The sequence below is a fragment of the Pleurodeles waltl genome, chromosome 3_1 (assembly GCF_031143425.1).
Source record: "Pleurodeles waltl isolate 20211129_DDA chromosome 3_1, aPleWal1.hap1.20221129, whole genome shotgun sequence".
In the NCBI taxonomy this organism is placed as follows: Eukaryota; Metazoa; Chordata; class Amphibia; order Caudata; family Salamandridae; genus Pleurodeles; species Pleurodeles waltl.
Window position 1 is genome coordinate 1174964402 of NC_090440.1, and position 26160 is coordinate 1174990561.

General features: G+C 44.1%; 1 protein-coding gene across 3 annotated transcripts in view; it reads left to right on the forward strand.

Moving 5' to 3' along the window:
• Nucleotides 1-26160, forward strand: part of PRDM10 (PR/SET domain 10) — a 905887-nt gene that overhangs the window by 744689 nt on the left and 135038 nt on the right. For 2 of the 3 annotated variants that reach the window (XM_069224480.1, XM_069224482.1), the window contains one exon: nucleotides 8241-8408. In XM_069224480.1, coding sequence (XP_069080581.1) covers nucleotides 8241-8408 — 168 coding nt within the window. The remainder of the gene's footprint in view (nucleotides 1-8240; nucleotides 8409-26160) is intronic. The other variant, XM_069224481.1, reaches the window with a different exon arrangement.

Below are 26160 nucleotides of genomic sequence, written 5' to 3' on the forward strand. Positions count from 1 at the left end.
TAGCGAAACATCTCAATAGCAAATACACTTCTATGCCAGCATTTACCCTCAAGAGGGATTGTAGGAAATTCCCTTTCAGATAGCACGGTCAGGAATTTTCAGTACATGTTTCCTCCACTTCCTGGGAGATCAAGATTATTGATCAAAATGAAAATAGAACTGGGTTTCCTCATCCTGGAAAGTCCCATTGTGACCCGAGACAATTTAGGTACACAGAGTTACTTCTGTCAGAAACAACACTATATTCTGCTCAGACTAGTGACTGACCTTCTAACAATGAACAAAGGCCAGGTTCTTCATCTCAACTTGAAATCTCTGAATTTATTGGTTCTGGTTCCAGAACACAAGGTTCCACTTCTTGAATATTTGAGACTGCAGAAAGATCTCAGCCAAAGCTGAAACAACTATTGCAACATGCTAGGCTAAGTGGAGTCATTTTTATATATGGTGTTCTGAAAACAACAGTAGCCTTTTTCTTCTTTACCTAAGCAATTTCATCCATACTTCTTACACTTAGTACAACCAGGTCTCTTACATGTTTCTGTCAAAGTCCACCTGTCAACGATTTCACACTTTAAAAGATCATCATATCAATCGTCACTTTGCTCTGGAAGATGTGAAGAAGGAATTCCTCAAGGACTTATTCATGGCTTATCCACTAGTAAGGAGACCAGCAGTGTCATGGCAACTAAACACAGTCCTCCCTCATCTAATGAAGAGTCAGTTTGAACCCATCCACAAAGCTGATCTCAAATACCTGTCTTGGAAGATGGCTTTACTATTAGCTGTAACATCTCTAAAAAGTGTTGGTGAAGTCTAAGCTTTTACTAGTAATGAACATTTCAAGATGACAGAGTGATAGTTAGAAGGTATGCTAAAGTGCCTTCAGGCTTTTATCCTAATGAACCAACAGTTCTCAAGACATTGCTGCAGAAAGTGCACTTCATAATCCATATGTCAAACAATGCCTCAAGTTTTATATTGAGAGAACTAAAACATTCAGAAAATCTGAAAAACTTCTAATGACCCACCAAGGATGGGTCATGCACAAAACACAACATTTCATGCTAGGTTTCCGTGGCCACATGTTTTTTGCTATCAAAAAGCTGGGCGTTTTTTGGATGGAAATGTTAAAGTACATTTCTCAAGAGGTGTGTCGTAGACTGCACTGTTTGCTGTAGTACCCATGTTGGGCATCTGCACAGCCACTTTGTGGAAAAATACACACACATTTAGCCATCATAACTGTTTGGACTCAACAGTATGAAATGATGCAGCAGCAGGTACAGCAGTTGTTAGAAATCAGTTTCAGTGAGGTGATTATCTATTTCTCTTCTTTCAACATTAGGCCTGTTTCCCACCTCCACTTTAAATTTAATTTTCTACACTTTGACCACTGCAGCCATTCAGATTCAAGCATGTAAATCATGAAAGATTCAATACTGGAGAAAATAAGTTACTTACCTGTACACTGTAGTTCTCCAGTTTTGGTATCTTTCATAGATTCACATGCGACCCAGCTGAAGCTCGCCACACATAAATTTCTCTATATCTTACCTTTCACTTGTGCTGATGAATCTGAGGTATACTGATTCTTGAGGTGAAGGTTGTTTCCTTAGCTGATTCTTGTCTGGTTCTTCCCCAGTGATGTGAATTGGTTAACAGTATCACTGCTGTCAGCTTTCTTATAGTATGCTTTTTCTTTATACTGCTTACAATAATTACTGTGGGACTCCAACATCGAAGATGGAAAATATTCAAGCATGTGAATTTACTAAAGATATCAGTATTGGAGAACTACACTATACAGCCAAGTACCTTTTGTGATGAGCCCAGTTCACATTAATCTTTGCAAAACCTTAGTGTCTGTGTTTTTGATCTAAAGATGGAAGCACAGTTTGTAAGCAGTCCTTCAGTAGCTCTTGGTTTAGGTAACAACACTTCAAGCCGTCAGACCAACCTACTGCACAGTTATTGCTTTGTGAAGTGATGTAGATTGTGATAAAGAGTTGCTTATGTTAAGTAACTTTCTTTATGATGGATATTCAATCTTTTTTTACAGATTTGTTATTGTTAAATGTTTTTGTTTCAATGTTCTGTAATCTTCAGCAATATGTTTGGGTCAGCTCTGCTGTCTCCTTTGACCTGACGTCTTATGGAGTGGTGATAAATAGGCAGAAGTGACCTCACTGGTGATATGAGCAGAGCATTTGTGAAGTGTTCAGATTAGTGACTTTAGAGCTGTATGGACACCACATACTACTGACTGCTGACAAAGCATCCAGATCCATTCTGAAACACAGACTTTTAAGATGAGGAATCTTACATCAGTAGAACATTACAGAAGGTAATCATCATCGCTGCAGCTGTTGTCTAAGACTCTCTGTCCCAGGGGTCTTAGCATCAGAAGCCGCTCTCAGGAAGTTACCATGCCATCAGGGGCATAAAGTCCAGCTGTACTCCCACTGCACTGGATCACCATCGCTGCAACCATTGTCTAGGTCTCTGTCCCAAGTGGCTTAGTGGCAGGAGCCACTTTCAGGAAGTTGCCATGCCATTGGGTGCATAAAGTCCAGCTGTATTCCCGCTGCGCGGGGTCATTATTTCTGCAACCATTGCCTACAACTCTATGTCACGGGGGGCTTAGTGGCAAGAGCCGCTCTCAGGAAGTTGCCGCACGAGTGGGCGCATAAAGTCCAGCAGCACTGCCGCTGCCCGATATCACCATCACTACAACAACTGTCTTGGACTCTCTGTTCCGGGGGGCTTAGTGGCAGGAGCCGCTCTCAGAAAGTTGCTGTGCCATTGGGCGCAAAAAAAACAGCTGCACTCTGGCTGCCCGGGATCACCATCGCCGCAACCGTTGTCTAGGACTCTCTGTTCCAGGAGGCTTAGTGGCAGGAGCCGCTCTCAGAAAGCTGAATCACCATGGGGCGCATAAAATCGAGCTGCACTCCCGCTGCACGGGATGCGCCTGGGCAAAGCCCAGGACAAAGGGGGGCACATCCACTCCCATAAGATCCCGGAGGAGGCTGTGCCCCCTCTTAAGTTTTTTTTTTCTTTTTTCCTTCACAGACACAGGTACTGCGCAGTCCCTAATTTTGTAGTGTCACCATTTTACTCAGGATATTGACCTACTGCCTTTCCACGCTGGCGTGCTCGAACAAAGCCTCTTGTACGTGAAGTGATGGACAAAAGAAAGGCGACCAAAGGAGGTTCAGGGATTGGGAGGAAGAGGTGCAGGTAAAACACTAAAAAGAAAATTATGTCTTGACTACACTGATAATCTCCTTGCGGACTCTGAAGAAATACTTGTCCCATCGGCTGTTACTGTACCTTCTAAGAGTCTCACCCAGAGCTCACTGTCTCATGTGGTGACAAACAAACAGGAACATATGTCTAATATGTTTAGCAAAGTTTGAGACCGGGTGCACAGCAAAATCAATTCAACATCTTATAACTCCATAAATCCATCCCCCAAATGGCTTGGTGCTAGTGTCCCCCGATCTTCCCATCCCTTGTAACAACCGCTTCTCACCACTTCACAGCCTTCTGGATATTTTCACATCCCAGCATCCCTCGGTCGTTTCTGTCCAAGATGGTAGGGACGCTAACTCACCCACCAAACTCACCCACCAAACTCACCCATCTCCTACAATTGATGATCTAACTGGCTGCATTCATACACTTAGGTCAGAAATAGCAGCCCTTAAGTCTACGATGGTCTTGTGGCCATTGTGGGGCGCCTTACAGAAGAGAGGGTGGGAAAATGCTGGGAGGGCACTGCTAAACCTGCCATGGCTAATGTTTCAGCTTCTACAACAATCGATTCTTCCTCCCCACCTCCTGCAGGTTACCATTTTGCACACCCAGGACCTACCTTGGAAATATAATCCCAAGGTTTCCCATCAGTGCTTTCCATCCATGGGCATGCCAGCTGGAACTGCCCCTAGCTATCCCCTAAGTAAAGGCCATAGCACCTTACTTCCCGTATCGTGGGACGTCGACATTCTCATAGACCACACAATGATAGTATTATTATTATTTCCCCCTGTTTAATCTTCATGATCAATGTACCAAAACTTAACTTGCGAGGGGGTGCTAGAAGGGGAGGGCTCATTGACAAACAAGGCCATACATTGGATCTGCCACAGCAGAGGATGCCTCTTTGTAATCAGAAAAGCAACTAGTCGAAGATCTAGTGGCCTTGGATCAGAGAACCAACCCCCTGGAAGGGTCCACTATCTATTTTAAACTTGATTTGCCCCACGTTTTTTGAGGGCCTCCCTCCCGTTGTGCCCTAGATGATGGCTCTGCCTGCACCAAGTTAGATTGACCTCAGCTGGTGGAGGCACAGGCCCTCCCAGGTTGCTCTAATGGTCTTGTGAGATCTGCCAGTAATTGCTGCGACAAGGGTCATCTAGATGGCACGAGTTACCTCGATAGCAGGGAGGTTTCTGCAACTTTACCTCAGGTAGTCCTATCTGCCCCCAACGATGCTTGCAGGCCATCGGCAGCCCAGTCCGACCCGCAGGTCAATTCCCCTCTGTCGCCAAAAGTCAAGAGTGTTCGACCAAAAGTAAACCTTGTTTCCTGGAATGTGTCAGGCCTAAAGTCTACACTACTGTTGCCCCACTGGTATGTCTTTATGGATTCCTATGGCATTTGCATTCTGCATGAAACCTGGCTTGTTGATCCAGCCTATAGACCAGGTTACGCAACTTACCATCGTTCCTGCTATCCCTAGTAAAGCGGACTGTCCACCTGGAGGCCTATTAATCTGGGTGAAAATTGCTCTACAGTGCTCAGTGAAATGGTTGCCCACGGATAGTTTTGATATCTTAGGCATTAGCCTCAAGGGGCCTGGAAAAACTACCACTGATATATTTAATATCTATGCCAGGGGAACAAGGGGGGGTGGGGGAGTTATGACTCCACTACTCTGCAATCTCTTGTGTATTTGCTGGGTGAGAGACCCAGCAATCATGCCCTTATTGTAGCGGGAGATTTTAATGTTAGCGTTTGAACCCTTGGTTTGAGCGACATGGGTGATTGCTTTGACGAAGACAACTTTTGGCACATACCCAGACTTGAGCTCCCTCGTGAAGAAATGGTACCAAGCTGCTTTGCAGCTGAAGGCCTTGTCCCTTGGCTTAGGACTTAGGGAAGCCAATGGAAGGACTCAAGGCTTTGTTTTTGGTGAACAACATAGTAGCCACAAATCTAACTGACAGCGACTATAACCCCCTCTGCCTTAGTCTAGTGTTCCCATGGGAAACGGAGCAAACCGTGCTCCTTCCCGGGCAATTTAACAGGGAGGTCCAGTCTTCAAGCAACAGACTCTGCTTAAGATGGTGTAAGGTTGCCCTTCATGAAGATATTCTCTGCAGCACTGGCCAAGAACACAACCGCTGGCATCTTGTGTGGCACTAATGGACAAGTTGGATGAGAACACGGGGTGTTTCTCTAGGTTTATAGACATGCGTTGTGGGTTCTTTAAATGACTAGAGCTGCCATTCACCATGCCAACTCCTCAATTTCCCCCTAGACCAACACATAGTGGTGGAGCCCAGTGGTTTAATCGGGAATGTAGGCTGAACCGGGCAAATTTTGTGAGGGGAATTAAGTTGTAAGATGTTTCCCACATCAGGACCTTGCGAAACAGGTATATGCTGACACAGATCAAGGCCAGGAGGGATTGCGATGAGGAGAGATGGTGGTCTATAAAGGAAGCCTGCGAATGCAAAGATTTCAAATCCTTTTGGTCTTTGGTAAGCAATGGCAGCCATTGGGGGTTTGCACCCTCAGGTAATAATAAACAGCCTTTGGATTGGTTTCATCATTTTAATTTCCTTTATAATGTGGAATGTCTACCTTGCTTAGTCCTGTTCCCTCCCCTCCTATCCAGCTAGGCATTAGCCGCTGTGATGGTCTGTTCAACTTGGTAGACATAAGAATTTCTATGAACACCATAGTACGCTCTAAGGCCGCTGGCCCTGATGGCGTCCCTGTTGATCTTTTCTTGTATGAGAAAGATAAATGGGCTGGGTATATTTTACTGTTATCCAACGCAATTGCCAGGGGTGCACCGATTCCTGAGTCATGGAGGGGTGCAGAGGTGATACCTAGCTATCAGAAAGGCAATGGGTCTTCACCTGGCAACTATAGGCCCATAAGCCTTATAGATTCAGTACAGAAGGTGGTTTGTCACGCTCTTCTATCAAACATCTATGACTGGATCACTTATAATAACATTTTGTCACCATTCCAGCTCAGCTTCAGGTCCAAAACAGGCACTATCAATGAGGTTTTCTGTTTTCTGCACTGGAAAGTAGTAGTGATTGGGAAGGGGAGTCTTTATGTAGCCTTCACAGATCTCAAATCTGCTTTCAATCTGGTCCCTAGAGGTAAACTCTGGGAAATGCTCAGCCTTATGGGAATGCCTCCAGTGGTTTTGACTTTAGTTGCTTGTCTTCATTAATCCAATTTTGCAAGAGTACGTTGGGGGAGGGAAGGCCAGCTTACCGATCCCTCAAGGGTTGCTAGGGGTGTACTGCAGCGATGTGTACTGGATCGATCCAACCCTTTTTTCCTTATGCCTGAACCAGGTCATCCAGTACCTCACCTCCCAGCCCTCAGATGCTCCAGCCTTAGGCAAGGACAAAATTGTGACACTTCTTTTTGCTGACGATATCCTGCTAGTGTCCAAAACTCCAAGGGCACTCCAATTGCTAATGAATCATTTTGAAGAATGTTGTACCTTGAGAAGGCTAGAAATAAACACATCAAAAATTAAGTTTATGGCAATCAATCCACAAATATCTCAGAGGAGAATTCCTCTCTTGGTGGTTTGAAATTAGTCAAAACCTTTGAATACCTTGGTATCAAACTATCGGACAAAATGTCCTGGAAAGCACACATCAACTCTATGTCCTTGAAACTTAGACACCTTGTTGGGGTTTTATCAAGAAACACCATTTATCTGCTAGCAGACCTGTAGCGCAGCCCTTCAGATCAGCACTCTATGGTGCAGAATTATGGGATTTTGAGAACCTTAAGGATCTTGAACCACATTGAACATATATTCTTAAACAAACTTGTGTCTCTGCCTGAAGTACTCCACTTCTTTCCCTGCACTTGTATATGGCTTGAAAACCATTAGCAGCCAACCTTAGACCATTGTTGTTTTGAAGGAGAAGCATGGCGACACCTGAATTGTCCTCCTGTGCCAACGTTTTCAGGGAAGTCTGTTTGCTAGACGCCTTTAAGAAGATCGAGTGGATAAATTCAGCAAAATCATTTTTGTTTGTCATCGGGTTGGGAGAGTCGTGGAACTGTCTCCCCCTCTGGGCCTTTACCTTCCAAAGAAATAGTGAAGTTCTGTTATTGGGAATGGGTAGCACACTCTGCATCTCTCCCTTCTGTTGTACGGCAACTAGCTAGTGAGTTCTTGGATTTCAAATGCACTATGTTGTTTGAGCCTTACCTCGATGATATCACAGATGCGAGCGATAAGCTCTATTTGCAGTTTCAAGTTGGCTGCCTTCCTCTTAATACATTCACATCTAGATGGCAGAATAAGGCTCCTTCCAACTTGTACTGCCATAGCTGTAGATTAAGCTTGGAGTCTATTGCTCATGTTTTCTTTGCATGCCCTTCTTATGATTCCCCCCATAGGAAATGGCTAGTCATAACTTGCAAACACTTGGGGACTCATGATCATGGTATAGCCATGATGATTGTAACATTGGACTCCAACTTTGCTATTGCAGTTGCCAAGTTTCTTGGAGGTATGTAGTGTATTAGAAGGAAGCTGGTTGACATGTCTTAATCTCCCAACCCCTTCCTTTGGTTGCACTTGTACATTTAAGTTTTAACTTTGATACTTATGAACTGTATGCTGAACTGTATTGTTGCACTTGTCGTGGTTTTATTGGAATATCTTTAGAAGTTCATTATTTATTGATGTGCTGGGAGACTTTTTATGCACTGGATGCCCAAATAAACTATTTATTCCAGAAGGTAAGTACCTCTTCTTTTAGCCTTGTAAAACTGACATAAAGTTAATGTTTACATTGGATTATTTAAACATGCAGTTTGATGACACAGGCAACTGAGCATTGAGAACATTTTAGCAACTGCATTGGCTTTTTGACATGTGCCTGGCCAATTTGTACATTGCCAGTAGCATTAGATCAGGGAAAATGATTCACAGTTGTGTGTTTTCTTTTTAATCACAGACTACTGATTTATTGACTCAAGCAATGACAGAGCTGTCTCAGACCTTAACTGACTACAGAACTCCACAGGGGGACTACCAAAGAATCCAGTATATTCCAGTGTCACAGTCTGCTGGTGGCCTTCAGCAGTCTCAACACATCCAGCTGCAGGTTGTTCAGGTGGCACCAGTAAGTCACCTCTTATGCTTTCTCTTTTCTTGATTACGTCGGTCATGTTGTTGTCAAGCTTTTTCCTATTTTTGATAAACACATTTTATTTAGTCTTTATCCTTTAACCAACATTGAATCAATCAACAATATTTGTCCTCACCTCCTACCTCCATCATATTTCTGTAACAAGCTTTTTTATTACATGGTTTCGACACAGTAACTGTCTGCTGATGTAGTGCAGGTAAGGGGCCTTCTGAGCTGATTCTTCTTGTGCTGTTATGATGGACTCCTTTTTCAGTGTGCACTCTTGAGGATCAGATTATTTTTTCAGGTGTATTTGTTTTGCTTCATGTGCCATTTTTCCCTTGTAGTTTATTTTAAGATTATTTTTCTGTCGGGTGCACACAAAATAGGTATGTTTTATCCCTTCAGATTTTCGAGACTTACTTGAGACCTCTTTTTGGCAGGGATACAGCCAGAGTCTTAGTCAGTGGTGGATTCATTTATTTTTCTCTACTTTGTTAAAAATGAAATTACCCCATGTGGCTTTGTCTGCTCAGTGATAAACATTGTACAGAGAACCAGGGCTGCGAGCTGCCTCCTTGTGTGGTTTCTAATGGTAGTCAGTAGCGTTGTGTGGTAGCTGGCAGATGCCTCTGCATTCAGTTCAGAATTGATAACAAGGCACAGCTGTGATCTGGCTAGCTCCGCCATGGCCTGTCAATACCTGTTAATCATGAAAGAGAAGGTAAGATTACGAGAAGGTCCAAGTGCTCTTTCCTCCGACCTTATTTGAGAATAGTGTGTTGGGACAGCTGAGAGCGCTTGATGGACAGATATCAAATGTGATCTCATTAGTGGTATCATCAATAGCATCATTTGAAATGTAACCCATGATAGCAACAATGATGTCATTTTAGATATCTGTAATTTTATTTATTATATTATGAACAGTGCCCAGGAGGGGGCTTGAACTAAACTTTGATTAACTTACCATAACTAGCCAAATTCCGTTTTTTGTTGTTGTAACCATACTTCATTTTAAATGCATGTTTTTTTGACACATATTAATTTCTGATCAGTAAAACCATAACTTACTCTTAACAAGTTAATTATGGGCACTTTTTATTATATACTCCATTCTTCTCCTGTGCACCCAGACCTATGGATGTGCACAGATTGAGGTGCAGGGCTGACACTCATGGACTCTGGCTGCACATAGTATGGGATGACCAGAGGTCATGGCCTTTTGCAGTGGTATACAGGTAGTATCCATAGTCCTTCACTTAGTATACACTATTACTGCACACAGACCACCATTCTGCTGTTTCCTCTCTGAACAGCCTTAGTGATCTTTGCTAATCAACAAAGTGACAGCAGTTCAACCCGTTATGTAGTTGTATAATGTCCTTAACTCAAGGGTTAACTGGGGTCAAAAGCATCTATAAAAGGTCCCAGTATACCAGTTAAGCTTAAGGGCCTTGTTTACATTAAGAGAGTGTACAGCGAGGTATATCCCATCCTTTTTTTTATTAGCGTTTTGAAGTTTTCCCTCTCTGTCCTGTCAAGCCAGGAAAGTTGTGCTTGACCAGTGTAATCAAGGCTGCACTGAGAACGCAAGCCAGCCCTGGCAAATTTTGTCAGACCAGCCCCCATATTGTGCATAGCAAGTGAGTGCAGCTAACAAACCTGACCACTATAAAACAGGTTAGGGAATGTTCTTCTGCCAAGAAATTTGGTAAAAAAACGCACAAATTATGCACTCTACAACACAATTTCAATAAATAAATATATATATATATATATATATATATATATATGTATGTATTCAAATGTTTTAACTTTTAAGGCATAGTAAATTATGACCCTACAGTGCACAAGGATATCCAGTCATACCCACAGACATTCTTACTCAAGAAAAAAAATTGTCAAGCATGAAACATGAATTTAAATATAACATGTTTATTTTTAATCCAAAATACTTGGACGAGTGACTTAACACTCACTAAACCTCAAACACATGTGCAAAGGTTTAGAGGAAAATATGTACAAAACAATGTGAAAAAACTAAATGATTTCCATATCATGAGTTATGTAAGCAGGACAAAAAAAAAAAGCACTTTATTGAAAATGCAACAGTGCACAACATTATTTAGGCATTTTCACATGTTAAACAGTTAACATACCTTACAGCAAATTCCCTAGTATAAAATACTGTACACAACATCATTTAAAATTCAGTTAATCTCAAAAAAGTGTTAGATTGTATAGAACATAGGGGTATATTTATCAAGGCTTTTTGCCGGGGCAGTCATAAAAAGTTACACCAACTGGTACAAAGTCTTTATAAGCTATTTAACAATGCAAAGCCTCTTTTGTACAAGCAAGTTGTGAAAAAGTAATGCATATAGCACTTCGCACTACTTTGCAGTACCTTGTGGCAAGAGGGTGTTCAATGGGTACTACTGCATTGCCAGCAGCTGGTTTCACAGCAGTTTCCTTCCAGTTGTCACCTTAGGGCTCTTATTAGCACCCAGGTAGGCTCCCCAGGAGGGCATGGGGCTAGGGTAAAGCCAAAGTTGGGGGTTTTTCTTTTCCAAGCACACAGGCCCTCCCTCACCCCATGGCTCAGGATCATATATGTGACTGGGCGCACTGCATGCATGGGGTCTACCGTGTGGACTTCAGTTGACATGCTGCACACTCTCTTCTTCTCCATCTGTGACCACCAGTGGAAAAGGAAACCTCAAAACAGCTTGCACAGTTGAGTACGGTGAGGTCCAAATCCAGATTACATTGAGATTAAACCATTCCCAGATTTTAAACCTGTCCCAAAGCTATCCAAGTACAAGCCCAGATTCATTCCAGCATAGACCACTATCAGCCCAAAACCAACCCAAAGATGCAACTCTCAAATTATGCAAAAATAGACTTCATAACTTATTTTAAGGATGTAATATACATATAGTGGTAGGAGGTTCAGTTGGCATCAATGTATTTGTGCAATCACGCCAAAATTCCATGTAAATACTCATTTTGAAGATCATCCCCACTGTGACCTTCTAATTGGCATTTATGTCATTACAATTCCAACTCAAGCCTGGCATTCATGAATTAACACTACAAGAGCTGATTATAATAAATTTTAATAAACTCTAACAACCTGAATATCAAAGCTATTTCAGCAGTGTAGCTCTAAAAAGGAACACTGAACAGATTTTGCAAATTAACACCACAATAGAAGCACAACCTTTACATGTAACTAGGGAAATATCGGTGCCTGGAGAAACAGTTTCCTAATATTTAGAAGGCCAGTTTATATGGTATGGTACTATCACAAACAGCTAAGAGCAAAATTCTGTAGAAAGACTGCATCATGGAATTTTCTTTTTAACAAAGACGTAAGTATATTCTGTTTAAAAAAGTATTGCAGTTTTGAAATAAAAGTATCACATTGGTGTTATTGTGAATTTTGAAATGGGTCTTCTTGACCAAGGTTTTGCTTTGCTTTCTGTGACTTGTGGCCCTCCTATGGCAACAGGTTTTACAGGTCTACAAATCTCAGCGTACTAGGGAAAACTACAGCTGGATAAGCTTCCTAAATATGTCATGATTAGTGGCATAGAGGTGGCAGTACAAAAAAATAATGGAGTTCAAAGCAGAACCAAATTGTCAGCTTTGGTTCTAGAAGCCCAAACACAAGCCAATGCCTCAAACAAATATCCTGCAACAAATGTAAGGTACTCATATGATGAGGAGTATTCAAAATTGAAAAATAGATTTCTTTGGAATGGGGAGCATTTCACCTTAGTAGATACGATTATATTGCTGCAAAAAAGAGTAGTATTAATTGTAAATGACTGAGAAAGTCATTCTTTTGGCCCTGAACACCCCCCTTTTTGACTGATACTAGTGGTTACTGACTCGGACTGTGCCATGGGCACAGCTAACCAGTCCCAAGGCCAGTGCTCTGTTCAAAATGTATATGCAAATTAGGTGTTTTATAATTGGTTCTGACAACCTACCTGTAAGTCCCTAGTATATGGTAGGGCATGTAGGTTTAGGGACCCCGGTGGAGTTAAGGCACCCATGGGTACACTGCTGTGGTGTCTGGTCTCATTTTAAAGGCAGGCCTGGTTTGCTGGCTGCTTTTAAACTACAATTAGCCCCAAATTCGACTTTGGAATTTAAAGTACTTCCAAAGTTTTAAACGACCTTATTTTTACACTCATAAATAAGCTTTACTTTGGCCCACAGCCATAAAAGCCCAGTAAAATCATAAATAAAACATGTAAAACAAGGTCAACAAAGGGAAACATTTTTAAAAGGGGTTAGGCAGATAGTCTCCAAATGTAACCCCTAGTCCTCGATGATGAAATACAACACAGACTCCCGGTCGATTTGAGAGATGTTTGCATTAAAAAAAATATCATAAACATACAATTCAACAAGCAACACATCAAAAAGTGACACATGCATAATTTAATTTTACATGTAATTCCATACAAGGAAGCCCCATAGGAAAAACGGTAATAATGGAGAAAGGCATTCAACAGTGTAATGTAGGGGCCAGGCGGAACTCAGTTGGGATCATATGGCACTCTCACCATTTGGTAGGATATGAGAATGTAATTACTAATTTTTGCACCCCTGGCCGCTGGTCCAGCCTGTGCCATTTGCGTTAGTCTGATTTTGGAGAAGCCAATTATGCGACTACGTTATATCTCGGCATCCTAGCGGCCTCTTTATACTCTCTGACTCCCAAGCTCCGACACAATGGGATAATCCATCTTTTTCAACAATTAGTGTACGGTGGGCAAAAAAACAAAATGTGATCAACAGTTTCTTTAGGGTCACCACACGTTGGACACTGGGCTTCATAATCTTTCTTAGAGTGTGCCCCTTTTGCACTGTAGGAGTCAAGTGGTAAGATTCCATGCCAAAACATCAGATACAGCCACCTAGCTAGGAGCGGTTCTATCTCATCCAGGAAATCCTCCTTCAAGTATGAATCTCTGACAGATAGCATGGCTTCCGTCAGGGACCATAACTCGGCTGAGTTTGGATTGCCAAAACGTGGATTTAAGCAGAGACTTCACTGTTGACCTTGCTGTGTCAGGGGAGCGCCACAGGCTCTCAAGCCCTAGTTCCAGTAAAGTGACCTTGATATACCTTATCCACGTGATATTGATAGAGACAGCTATGGACACAATTTGATCAATGCCCATGTGATAGGAGGAGAGCTCTTGGGTGAGCCATATTCTCCTCCAATAAAGTAAATAGTGCAGCCCTACCTTATTAGAAAGTGGTCTCAGGCCAAGGTTCAGCCAGAGAGGAAGGAGGGAAGGACTTACAGAGAACTCAATCAACTGACACACAAAAAGCGGTTTTCCACCGCTGTAAGTGTTCACACTGAGATGGCCCCACAGTTCTGCTCCATAACATGCTATTCCCAGAGCTTGAGATTTATAGATCTGTAGAGCTGGCTGGATTGGGTGGAACTGGAACCTTAACGTACTTAATAATACCTCTCACCACTTGTTCCAGCTTGGGCCTACGCTGCATAATATGTTTGTGCCGCCCCAGATGCTCAGTTAGCTGTATGTCCAAGTAATCAAAAGTGCTTACGTGTTCAAGGGCTGTCCCTGCTAGCCTAGGATTTACCCTGGTTGCGTACCCTGGGTTCAAAATCATGTACTTTGCCTTACTCGCGTTGATATTTAAACCCCTCTCTTTACAGAAACCTTCTAAACGAATCAACAGTCTCTGTAATCCCACTGGAGATTTAGATAGAAGTAAAGTATTATCCACAAACATGAGTGCGGGAACACCCTGATTTGCCAGCCTGGGTGCATCATTATCACACAATTCTAGATGATCAACAAGGTCATTGATGTACAAAGAAAATAGCAATAGAGCAAGGTCACGCCCCTGCCTAACCCCTCTATTCACTGGAAAGGGTTCAATCAATTCGCCTGCCCTGCCACATCTCACTTGCACGTAGTTGTCAGTATGCAATCTCACTAAAATGTCTAATAAGTAGCCCGCAACTGCCATCACAGCAAGGACCTTTCACAAGGTCTCTCTGGGAACTAAATCAAAGGCTGAGCGGAGGTCTTAAAAAACGACGTATAGAGGGTCGCTGCCCAAGGTAATGACTTTACTGTACAGCATTTGGAAATGAAACACTTGGTCTATAGTGCTGACAGACTCCCTAAACCCTGCCTGCAAGGTAGTTAAAACATTAGAATGCTGCAGCCTGCCCAGGATTATTTTACTGAATAGCTTTTGCACACTGTCAATAAGATTTATTGGCTTATAGTTAGTGGGAGAGTCCCAACAGCCTTTTTTATAAATAGGGATGAGTTCAACCCTTCCCACATAAATGGAATTGGGGCCTCTTTAATAATGGCTGTAAATACTACTGAGAAGTAGACACTGCAGATGCGTGGCTCATTCGAGAACAGGTCGCCAGGGATTTTGTCAAGGTCAGGGGCTTTGTTTGGAACAATCCCTCCTTTAGCTTGTGCAGCTTGTGGGCTGTGTGTCTTGTGTTTATTCAGTAGTTGGTAGAAGACCAGCTTGTATCTTCTTTTCTATTAACGCTGCAAAACATTGTAATAGCCCCATAATCTACCATATCAGATAAGGGGGCCTGTCCAGTCCCCACTTTGTGAGTAAAGGCTAGAGAAATATCTAGCCCAATCTCTGGCTGAAATATTGCTTTCTATAGAAAATGTCCCAGCCGGCTTCTGGTTGCCACCAGATTACAGAAGGAATGTTGATCTTTAGATCTTGCAACCTCTAGAAGGCCCTCCAATTTTTCACTCTCCCCTTCTTTTTTGGCATTTAAGAGTGCTTTTTTGTAGTAGCATCTGGCGGCCAGAATCAAGGGTCTGTGTTGCTCCTTCAGAGCCTTAACCAGTTTAGATGTGGCTTCTCTGCATGTGGCATTGTACCATGAACATTGGCACCTCCCCCCACAGGCTAGACCAACCTCTTTATAGAAATAGCTGTCCCTTAAGTTTCAAAATAACTCACTATTTGCTGCTGCTACTGCGTCCTGGTCCTACCAGACACCCCCTGAGAGGTTCAGTGTTGACAAACCCTCTAAGAAGTAAGCAACCAATCTATAAATCCTGCTAATGGTCTCTTGCATGAGGTGCACCCAGCATCTATTGCAGCATCTATCAGTCTCCTATTGGAATATGTTTCCTATTGCATTGGTGTTTTCCCTGCATTGGTTATTGTCAACTCTAGTGACAGGGCATTATGATTGCTATCAGTACTCGGAACCACTATCATATAGATTAAGTTTGGCCAAAGTCTGACATCTAGCATTATGTAATTGATTAGGCTTGTGTGTTTTACCCTGTTAAATGTGTGTGCCCCTCGCCTATCAGGTTTGGTTCTGCCATTGCATGAGCGCAATCCCTGGTTCAGAGTGAGGGCGTCAATTTGAAGCACTACAGTTGACTATTTCCTATTAGGGTGCAATTCCTAGCTCAGGGATATGCCAAGCAGCATCCTCTTCAGCCAAGAGGGACCAACTGTCAGTGCTAAGGGGTTCAAATTTGCAGTTGAAGTCACCACCTACTATCTTCCTTGAAGTTGCCGGATTTGTGGACAGGTAAGCTTTTAAGATGCCTAATACATTTGACACTGATTTGGTGCTGCAGACCTTGAATAAATGTTATAAATGTAGCATGTCAGGTCACAAGGGACAGTATGAGTTACACATAGTAGATCAGTGGAGTCCACCTCAACCCCCACAGCTGGCCTTCAATGGTGGTTTTCGCCAACATTGTTAGACCCCCTGACGGCCTGCCTGACCGTGATGAGATTTCTGCCTTAGATAAATTGACAAACTCCTGGAGCTCCAATGGCAACAAAGCCCAGGTGCCATAATAGTTTATAAATTTGCACCACTCTGGGTTTGTCAGTTTGGAACCCAGGCCTGCTACATTCCAAGAGATTCAAATTGGTTTGTGCATTCATTATAGGAGGGGACACTGTGCCAGCGGCCCCTGCAGTTTGCGAATCGGGAACAGCATTAGAACGAACAGATGGATTTGTACTGTGATGCACTCCAGATTGTGCGGAGCGGAGGTAGAAGTAATGGAGTTAGGGGGATGATTGTGCCCAGCACTTTGGCCTTCTGGGATTTGTGGGGCATTGGCTGATGTTTATCTTTGATCAGTCAATCTACTCCTTCTAATGTCTCTAACCGGTTATGGGTCGGAATTGCACAGATATCACCGCCTCTGGGTTGGGAGGGACTGAGATGGGGTGGGAGGGAATAGTCCGCTGTCGCTGGTGGTGGATGGTTGCACGTTGTTGGGTGGGAGGCCTATTGAAGTACCCCAAAGGAAGAGGCTCTGTGCGACTATTTGCCTAAAGATTGTTACATACCCTTCCAGAAAGCACTAATAAGGCCACTGAGAGAAACCTAAAATTAACAATGATGAAGTCCATTTTGCGATCCACCCTGCCTGGCCCTAACCATGCAACCCGTCTGGTGAGTAGTATGTTGCAGGCCTGTGTCAAGGGAACATCTCTATATTTTATGAGCCAGCCTAGCGTCGGGTTGGATAACTCCTCATGGGTCTTTTTCTGATCAGCATGCGGGTTGGGAGATCTACTAAATATTACAACACACAGGCATGAGACTGGTGGAAGGTATACCCTTAAGTGCCTTTTTCCCCCTACACAACTACTCGATTTAGAATCTCTTGTGGTATTGGCACCTTCCTAACTCACGCCTACCTTGCTAAGTTGGAATGTGTCTTGTTGGAGAGGAAGAGTGGGGGATGGATGCTCAGTGACTGGGGGGGGGCACAGGCCTGTTGTGGGGTAGCTGCTGATATTCCCTTTTCCTGCTGGTGTGAACTAGAGGAGACCTCAGTAAAGCTGGTAGTTTGACATTCCCTTACTGTTCCTCCCTAAGCAGCCCTGCTACTCATGGAATCTATGCTGTTACCTGGGTCTAAATGTGCTCCAGCTTGCCTTAGAAGGGACAGTTGTTTTTCAATGTACTCAAGTTGGGTGAAAAAAGAGCTATGTTTAGCCCGAAGGAGATCTTTAATATTGCTCATGCAATCTGCAATAAGTTGCTCAACCACGCTGGTTTGTGCACGTGAACTTCACAAATGGGATCCTCACTAGAAGCCCTACCATGGCCTTGGTAGCAGACATATGTCACCTAGGAGCTGGAGTGGTAGCCGTGATGGATTGATGTGGCGGATGTCTGACTCGCTTGGTTCTCCCTTACTGCTTTTTGATAGGACTGTTGTGTGGGGACCCAGGATTGGGAGCAAAATTTTCAGCAGGTTCTAATGGGGTGTACCTATGCAGAGAAGTCAGTTGCTTGTGGGAGTTACAGGTTGTTGGAACTGGACTCTTCCCCAGGTGATTTCCCTGCCTCGAGGCATAGACAGCGTTCTGTAAGTTCTGTCTCAGTACTGAGCACCCCCAGCATCCTATGGAGCATCCTGTCTGTGGAGGTGCACTTAGTTGGGGGTGTGGATGTAGATCGGCTGTCTAGGGTTTTCCTCTTGCCCATCCTATTGGCTAATAGATAAAAAGGCGCTGATAGGGGAAATTCTATCTGAATATGTGCTGGAACTAATACATGGTACAAGAGGAATTAGGAACCCCATTGTTAATGGCGCACTATAGGTAATATGAATCCTAAAAGGGGAGGTAAAGTTAATCAGTTTTTAGTAGTGGCACACACCCCTCCTGTTCCCCATCCTGCAAATGACTTAATAAGTAGGATTGCAATCCAGCACAATTAGGGCACTGATTGGCAAAGGAGCACCTCCTACCACCCCAATGCTGTGGGCGAAGAAAGCAGAACCGTCTCCTGGTCTACCTGCCCAGCAACGGCACAAGTATTTGTGAGTACTACAGGGAGACCCTCTCCACTAATTGCCAGGGACAAACAGGAACAGTTTTATCCAATAATTTAGAGGCTATAGGTGCCCAACCCAGTTTGCAAAGCAAGGATACTGAAAGCCCCAAAGTCAGAGAACAATCAATGCAGGCCTTTTCAAAGTAAAGTCACTGTGTCTAAAGCAAAGCAAAAGTACATAAATGGTGGAGGAACCTTCACTTGAGGAGACTCCGCGTAATCAATCATCCAGCACAGAAGCCAGTGACCTTAAGCATAGCTGCAAGTGAATCAACCAATCTTGTTATTACAGCGGGGAAATATGCCAGCAACAAAAGTGGGCACATCAAGTACTTGGCAAGCCAGGCATTCAAAAAGTGTTTGCAAGACGTCACTCACCCCTATTGGGACGCAGGTGTTAAAAGATCAGCCCAGCCTTGTCTGGCTGCGGAATGGCGCACCTGGCCCTCTCTTGGCCCGGGGCACGTGCCTGGGTGCGTTCCATGCTGTGCAATTAGCAGAGAGCTTTAAATCGCAGGCTGTGGGCACCTCTTAGCATGTCATCACTGGTGTTGTGATGGCTAAGTGCAACCTGGGGCATGCAGTCCCTCAGCATCCCCCTGGAAAGAACTTGCGCTGTGGGATGAGCAGAGCACGTTAAAGTGTTGGCTGTGGGTGCCTCCTAGCGCATCGTCACTGGCGTCATGATGGCGAAGTGCAGCCTGTGGCATGCAATTACTCAGCAGCCCCTGGAAAGAACCTGTGCTGCGGTATGAGCAGAGCTTTTTAAACCCCGGGCTGTGTGAGCCTCCTAGTGCATCGTCAGTGGCAGTGTGATGGCAAAGTGCAGCCTGAGGCATGCAGTCCCACAGCAGCCCCTGGAGAGAATCGTATGTTTACATATAAGTCACCCCTAAAGTCTAACTTAGATGTCCCAAGGGTTGGGTGCAGTGTAAATATAAGCAGGGGCATTATAAAAGATGTTTTATAAGCCCTGGTGAGGGAAAACAGCTACATTTATTTTTCCCCATTGTAGTGCATTAGCTCCATAGGCTAACATTGGAAGGTTTTATTTTAAGATAAAGTTTTATTTCTGCAAGAAAAGAGCTGAATATGTCACATAAGATATCAAATTAATAGTTAGAATAAATCCAACAATGTGCCAATGTTAGATTTATTATAACTATTACAGGGAAAGCATTTTAGAACTCTTTCTAAAAGTTACCTAAATCAGCCCTGTAGTGCCCTTTCCTGATTTGTCAGCCTCTGGCATGCTAAGCCAAGCTACTTTATTGAGGTGTGAAATGGCCTCGGCTGAAACAAAAGAAGCATCTGGTTGGTGGAGAACTGCTGTATCAGATGGCAGAGCAGGAAGGGGATAGGGTGGACAAACCGGTCTTCAAGGGAGGGGAATCCCTTTGGGACAGAATCCAGACCTCCCTCATTCCCTGCACCCCCAGCCAGGTGGGAGCCCCAGTAGTTAGATTAATAGAGGTGCTGGAAGGGTTGTGCTAGAGAAACTTAGCCACACCGGTGCGTGGGCTCAGCCAAATCTAATCTCACAGGAGAGATTTTCTCTATCTTAGATTTTTAGAGAATAGTACTTTCTGGGATTGATTTGTTGCCACACTTTGCAGGAAGTGGTCACCCAGAGGGTAGCACTCTGCACCCCATTGGTCAGGGGTTCCCCCCCTGCTTGCCAACTCAGGAGCATGGATAAATATGGAAGAGCTTCCCAGCAGCTCAGATCCCTGCTGGACTAAAATCAGAAGAAGAAAGACTGCCCAGCTGAACCCCTCTTCTGCACCTGAAGAGCTACACCCATGTAAGCAACAGGTACTGAAGAACTACCAATAGTCCCCTTCATCAAGTCTGTCAAGAAGAGCTCAGCTGACCAGCGCCTAGTGGCCTTTGGAGGATTCCAACCAGGTGCATTCTGGAAAATGGAGTCGCAACTCCCAAGGAGCAACTCACAGCTTTTGGAACCTTGGATCCTGTTTGTGGACACTGCAAGATCTGGAAGAAGATTCAGAAGTTTGGAGACGTTTGGATCAACTTTGTGAAACAGCTCCATAAGGTGACCCGCCCTTCGATGAGAGTCAAGCCGGCAATATCAAACCGTGACCTGGCCTGAATTTCAGGTTTGTCCGTTTGAAGCTCCGGAGCTTATTCCTGTCAATAAGACTTCCATGAGTTGACCGGGACCGCTCGCTGAGCCAAGCCAACGACTTAATATCGCAAGCCAGCCTGAAGAAGAGCCTTGTTTGATGATGAGAGAAAAAACTCAAAAAAAAGACTTGGGGGGTCATTCTAACCCTGGCGGTAAAAACCGCCAGGGCGAATGACCGCGGTAGCACCGCCAACAGGCTGGCGGTGCACCGCTGGGCATTCTGACCGCGGCGGTTCAGCCGCGGCCAGAAACGGAAAGTCGGCGGTGTACCGCCGACTTTCCGCTGCCCTCGGGAATCCTCCATGGCGGCGCGGGCCAATGGCATGGGCACTGCAGGGGCCCCCGTAAGAGGGCCCCACAAAGTATTTCAGTGTCTGCTATGCAGACACTGAAATACGCGACGGGTGCCACTGCACCCGTCGCACCTTCCCACTCCGCCGGCTCAATTCTGAGCCGGCGTCCTCGTGGGAAGGCTGTTTCCCACTGGGCTGGCGGGCGGCCTTTTGGCGGTCGCCCGCCAGCCCAGTGGGAAACCCAGAATGACCGCCGCGGTCTTTCGACCGCGGTACGGTCTTCTGGCGGTTCCCGCTTGGCGGGCGGCTATCGCCGCCCGCCAATATCAGAATCACCCCCTTGGTCCGAAGGTAAACTTTGGACTGAGGCCTACCGCTCAGTGTATTTGACTTGGACTCCATCGCGGTTGACCTCAAACTTTGACTTTGCCCTGGTCAAATTCGACCAGATGCTCGTGGTTGGCTCTTTTTGCTTTTAGTCACTAGAAATTTAATCTTAAAAATTCATATCTCCGGTTTCCCTACATTGGATTTTTTTGTTTTTGTGTAATTATAAGGATAAAAATATTTCCTATTTTTATAAATTGGTGTTGAATTTTTATTGTGTCTTGTGTTTTACCTATTTACCGTTTTGCTTACATGACATGTTTTACACACTTGTCTCCTAAGTTAAGCTTGTGGGCCAAGTTACCAAGGTTTAAGCAAGGATTAATATTTTGAGACTGTGAGTGGACCTTATGTGAGATTGGGGCATATTCCTAAGAATAGATGCCTACCTGCCCTTAGTGATAATCCATTTTCCAACACTGTTTCTATGCATCAACTTCAATCTACTCATGAACACAATTTTGTCAAGCATGGGATTCGGAATTTCTCCCACAAGGATTTAAGCCACATAGAGCAGCACGACGCAGGCCATGCAGCAGAAGGGTAGAGGCAATCAAGATAGTAGGGTAAAGGACAAGGGGAGGAGAGTGCAAGCCACTGGGATGCAGAAAGTGGGGATAGGAAGCTTTAAGGCATGTGCCAGAACTGGAGGGTGCAAGCTATGAGTTAAGCCAGAACATCTAGAACAATAGCTGCCAAAAGTAGATTCATATGACTTGTGACAACTCTTGTCAGCCCTTGCAAATCATCATAGTACACTGTTTATTTCTGGACATACTTTAATGTTTTACACTGTTATCTGAAACTACAAGGTCAGCCCTGTCCATTACACAAAATGCATTTTGAAAGGAATAAGCAAAAACAGTAAAACTGGCAGAATGGTATATACATCAGTCAGGGCTATCTGGCAGGTAAGGGAACAGTGGTTGTAGTTATCTGTGGTAATGAGATGTCGGTCCCTAAAAGGAACCTACTTGGGCAACATTATAATAAAGAATGAATGAGAAAAAGAGTTAAAAAAATATGATTCTAAACCTTTGCCTTCGAGTTACATGCTGGTTACATGCTGAAGCTGGTTCATAAATGACTCTGCTATGTAAGGATTGTAAATTATAACCTGCAGATAACCCAAGGATCTATGCAACAAAGCAACAACCCACTAAGCTGTCTTTAGTACATACAAATCTGTGATCTGCGTGTACAACACAGGAACATTGGCCCTGTTCCACTAATTAGGAATTAAAATTGACTAGATAAAAAAACAAAAACAAATATTTCTACATAGTGCATTAGCCATCTGACCTTGATGTTTTACTTATATCCCTTGATATTAAGTTGGCACACGTGGTAAGCGGATGCTTTAATAATGAGATATTTTTTTAAATGCTGCCCTTTTGCAACCAGTCAGTTGGGAGAATTGTGAGAGGATTATGAGCTTACGGACATAAGTGCTGCCCACTCACCCTTATGACACTGCCATTAGTAAACCAGAAATGCAAGTTTTTCCTCATGTGTGGCCTTTATATGGCCTAGGTTCTTAGTATAACGGTGCTAGTGATTCTAAGGCTCGAAAGACCTCAAAATGATGCGGAGCCACCTCGATGGTACATAAATTAGTCCCTTTTTGATCTTATGTGTTTCATTTGTTAGTGCCTTGAAATACATGAGCTCGAGATTTGTGGCATATACAAAGGATTCATTATTGTACATGTAAAGCCCACACCCATGCTCATGTATTTCATGGTACTCTTGTATGTGCTCATGCAGTCATTAACATATGAGAGCACCTTGAAATACATGCGCCCGGGATTTGCTCTGTCATACAAAAAGGATTATTTTTTGTATAGTGCACACCCTGAGCTTACTCATTTCAAGGCATTTTCAGATGTGGTAATGATATAATTAACACATCTGAGAGAACTGTTTACACATAAAGAAGTCATGAGTTCCTTGCAGACTTCCTGCCTAATAACTCCCTCACCTCTTCTGAGTCCCGCTCTGTGGCTTGGCCTTCAGTTTTAAAACACTCTTGAGGCACGGCTTAGCACTTCACCTGCCTTCCTGACACATCTAGTGGTCTCTGGGTCACTGCTCTCTCAGCCTCTCACTAGCTCTGTTAATCCTGATGTGAGAGGGCGAGGCGACCCACTCTGAGTGTCAGTGTTGAATAGCTGGGCTTTTTGCTGCCTGCTGCTGACATGGCCATGATGTTCACAGGGAGGCGCTGCCCATCATGTGAGCTCAGACACTGCTAAGTGCCGTTGTCTACCTTTTATCTCCATGATGACTGGTGTGGTGGAAATGAAGGACGGACTACAGTGCTTAGTTTGGTCCATCTCAGAATGCATATAGCAGAATACCAGCATTAAAGCCGGTCAGCACTAATGCCAACTGACCATAGGGGGCTTGAAAGTGGGCTGGTTTAAAATAAGTGGAGGCCTGCTGTTGTATTCAAAGATTCCTTCTTGACAATTAGGAGTCAGGTAGCCAGTTTGTGTAGGACAAAAGTTGTAGACGTATGTTAAAGAGTACATGATAAGTTACAAGTTACACAATAGGGACACACGACCAGGAGCAGCATCCTCTCTGTTCAGCCAACTCTTTTTAACTGTCACACTCCTGCAGTCACTCACCAGCATTCCATGACATCACACACTGGCTGAGCAGAGCAGAGAGCAGGTGTGCACACAATACATTACAAGCATATCAGATTATAAAACATCTCCTTCCTTTAGAAAATGATAAAAAGCAAACATGAAACATAAGATAGAAACTAATAAAATACAAGTAGTTTTTATAAGTCCTATAAATAACTCAACCCTATAATATTTTTCACACAGAGGTTGCATCCAACCCCATCCATAAAAAAATAAAAAAAGCGCATCTATATACAGGTCCCATTAGACCCATAACACACCACTTATCACTCAGCCAGGCAGAAGTAATCAAAAGAAACACAAAACCACAAAATGGGTATCTTTAAACCTTCATTCAACCCAGAACAGGAGAAATTGTGCATAACACAGTGGGTGTCGTTCAACCCTCACTATAGCAGTAGGCAAAGGTGTCTTTCAACCCTCATTCTAGAAATTCGCAATGGGTACCTTTCAACCCTCATCAAATCTGTGCAAAACATGGACACCTTCTACTGTGCACTCGCACATGACCAAGGTCACATTTCATACACTCACCCTCTACTGCGTAACCACCCACAGAACTAGGGACACACAACACATACTTAACCATAGCCACTTACATTCACCAAAACTCCTGCACACTCTTACAAGAGCACAAACACAAAAATAAAAAATCGTTTTGACAACTGACATCAGTAAAACTTTAGCATATCATTGCACAAAATTGTCACAATAGGACTAGACATAATATGTAACAATTCAGCATTACATTGCATGCAACACATATTTAAAACTTTCTAGTTCGCGCAGTGGTACCAATGTGGCACTTTGGTACGATGCCTGGGTGAGGTCTTTCGGCTCTCTATGGGTGTCAAGGTATCTTAGATGGTCATGCTGTCCGATGGCTCTCTCCTTTATGACGACAAGACAGATTCAGCCCTGGAACACTGTAAAGAAGCAGGGCCATGATGGATTGCTTAGGTCTTTCTGCCCTCACCAGACAAATTCACTCATTGTGCCTCCTTTTATGGCTATGGTAGGTGTTTTAGTTTCACCAGCATCCTGCCTCTCCTCCAGCCCAGTGGATCCTTCAGCCCTTTCATGTCCTTGGCCATATCTCAGAAAGACAAAAACCTGGAATGTAGGGATAATGCTCAGTCCAGTTCCTCACCCCTCCAGAACCTGCAACCACAAAACTGCTTCAGTGTCTCCTTGGTAGTACACAGCCACCATTTTGGAGGCAGGAAATGAAATTTCAGACAAGTGGGTCCTCCAAACTGACCACTGGGCCTACGCTCCTCCATTTCTTTCCATCCCTCCATAAATTCCACTATCATCAGGGTGGCTGAGGGAGGACAGACTGTCTATCCTGGGGCCGGAAGTGCAGACACTTTTGGCCAGAGGGTCCATAGAGAGGGCTCTGGCCTCAGACGTAGAACCTGTGTGTTACTCCCAGTGCTTCCTTGTTTAGAAGAAGGAAGGAAACCTTTGTCCTTTTTAAGATCTTCATCATCTCTATGCCTTCCTACAGAAGAACACATTCAAGATGCTGGGTCCTGTATGCCCTAGACCCCGGTGATTGTATGGTGGTGCTGGACCTGCAGGACACTTATTTCCATACCTCCATCCTGGGGGGCCACAGGCTCTACCTATGGATCACAATGGGCAAGTTTGCAGTGCTAACTTTCGGCCTCACCTCTGCAACTTTGGTTTTGGAGTTAGTCGCTGCATTACTTCGGGGTCCTGGGTACCAGTCTTCCCTCACCTTAATGACTGGCTGTTGAATACAGGCACATCCTAGGCAGAGATCAGCCACCTACAGAAGATGGCAACCTTCTAACATTCTTGGGCTTCACTATCAACATGCCAAAATCATGCTTGACTCCTTTGCAGATGCTCCTGTTCATCAGAGCCATTCAGGATATTGTACTGTGTTGTGCTTTAGGAGAATCCAGATATCCTGGCTATGATTCTGATTGTTCAGCCTCTACCCTGGATCTCAGTGTGGATGCCTCCGAAGCTGCTGGGATTATTGGTCTCCTGCATCCTGCTGGCTACACAAACCAGGTGGCACATGTAGGCTCTGTAGTGGGATTTCAAGTCCCAGTGGGCACAGTACCACTGGAATCTGTAAGATTGTACTCAGGTTTCGGAGGAGGCTGCAAACAGTCTGCATTGGTGGCTACTGGACCCCAATTCGGTCAGTGGCAGAACCCTCTCCCTCCCCCACCCAGATTTGACAGTAGTGGTGAATACATCGCTTCTGGGTTCGGGAGACCATCTGGGAGAGGTGCAGAGCAAATGTCATCTTGGCAGCAATCTGTCCCTCTACAAATTCTGTGTACAAATGTATGGCTTGGTGTGGCATCCGACAAATTAAGCTACTATTTGC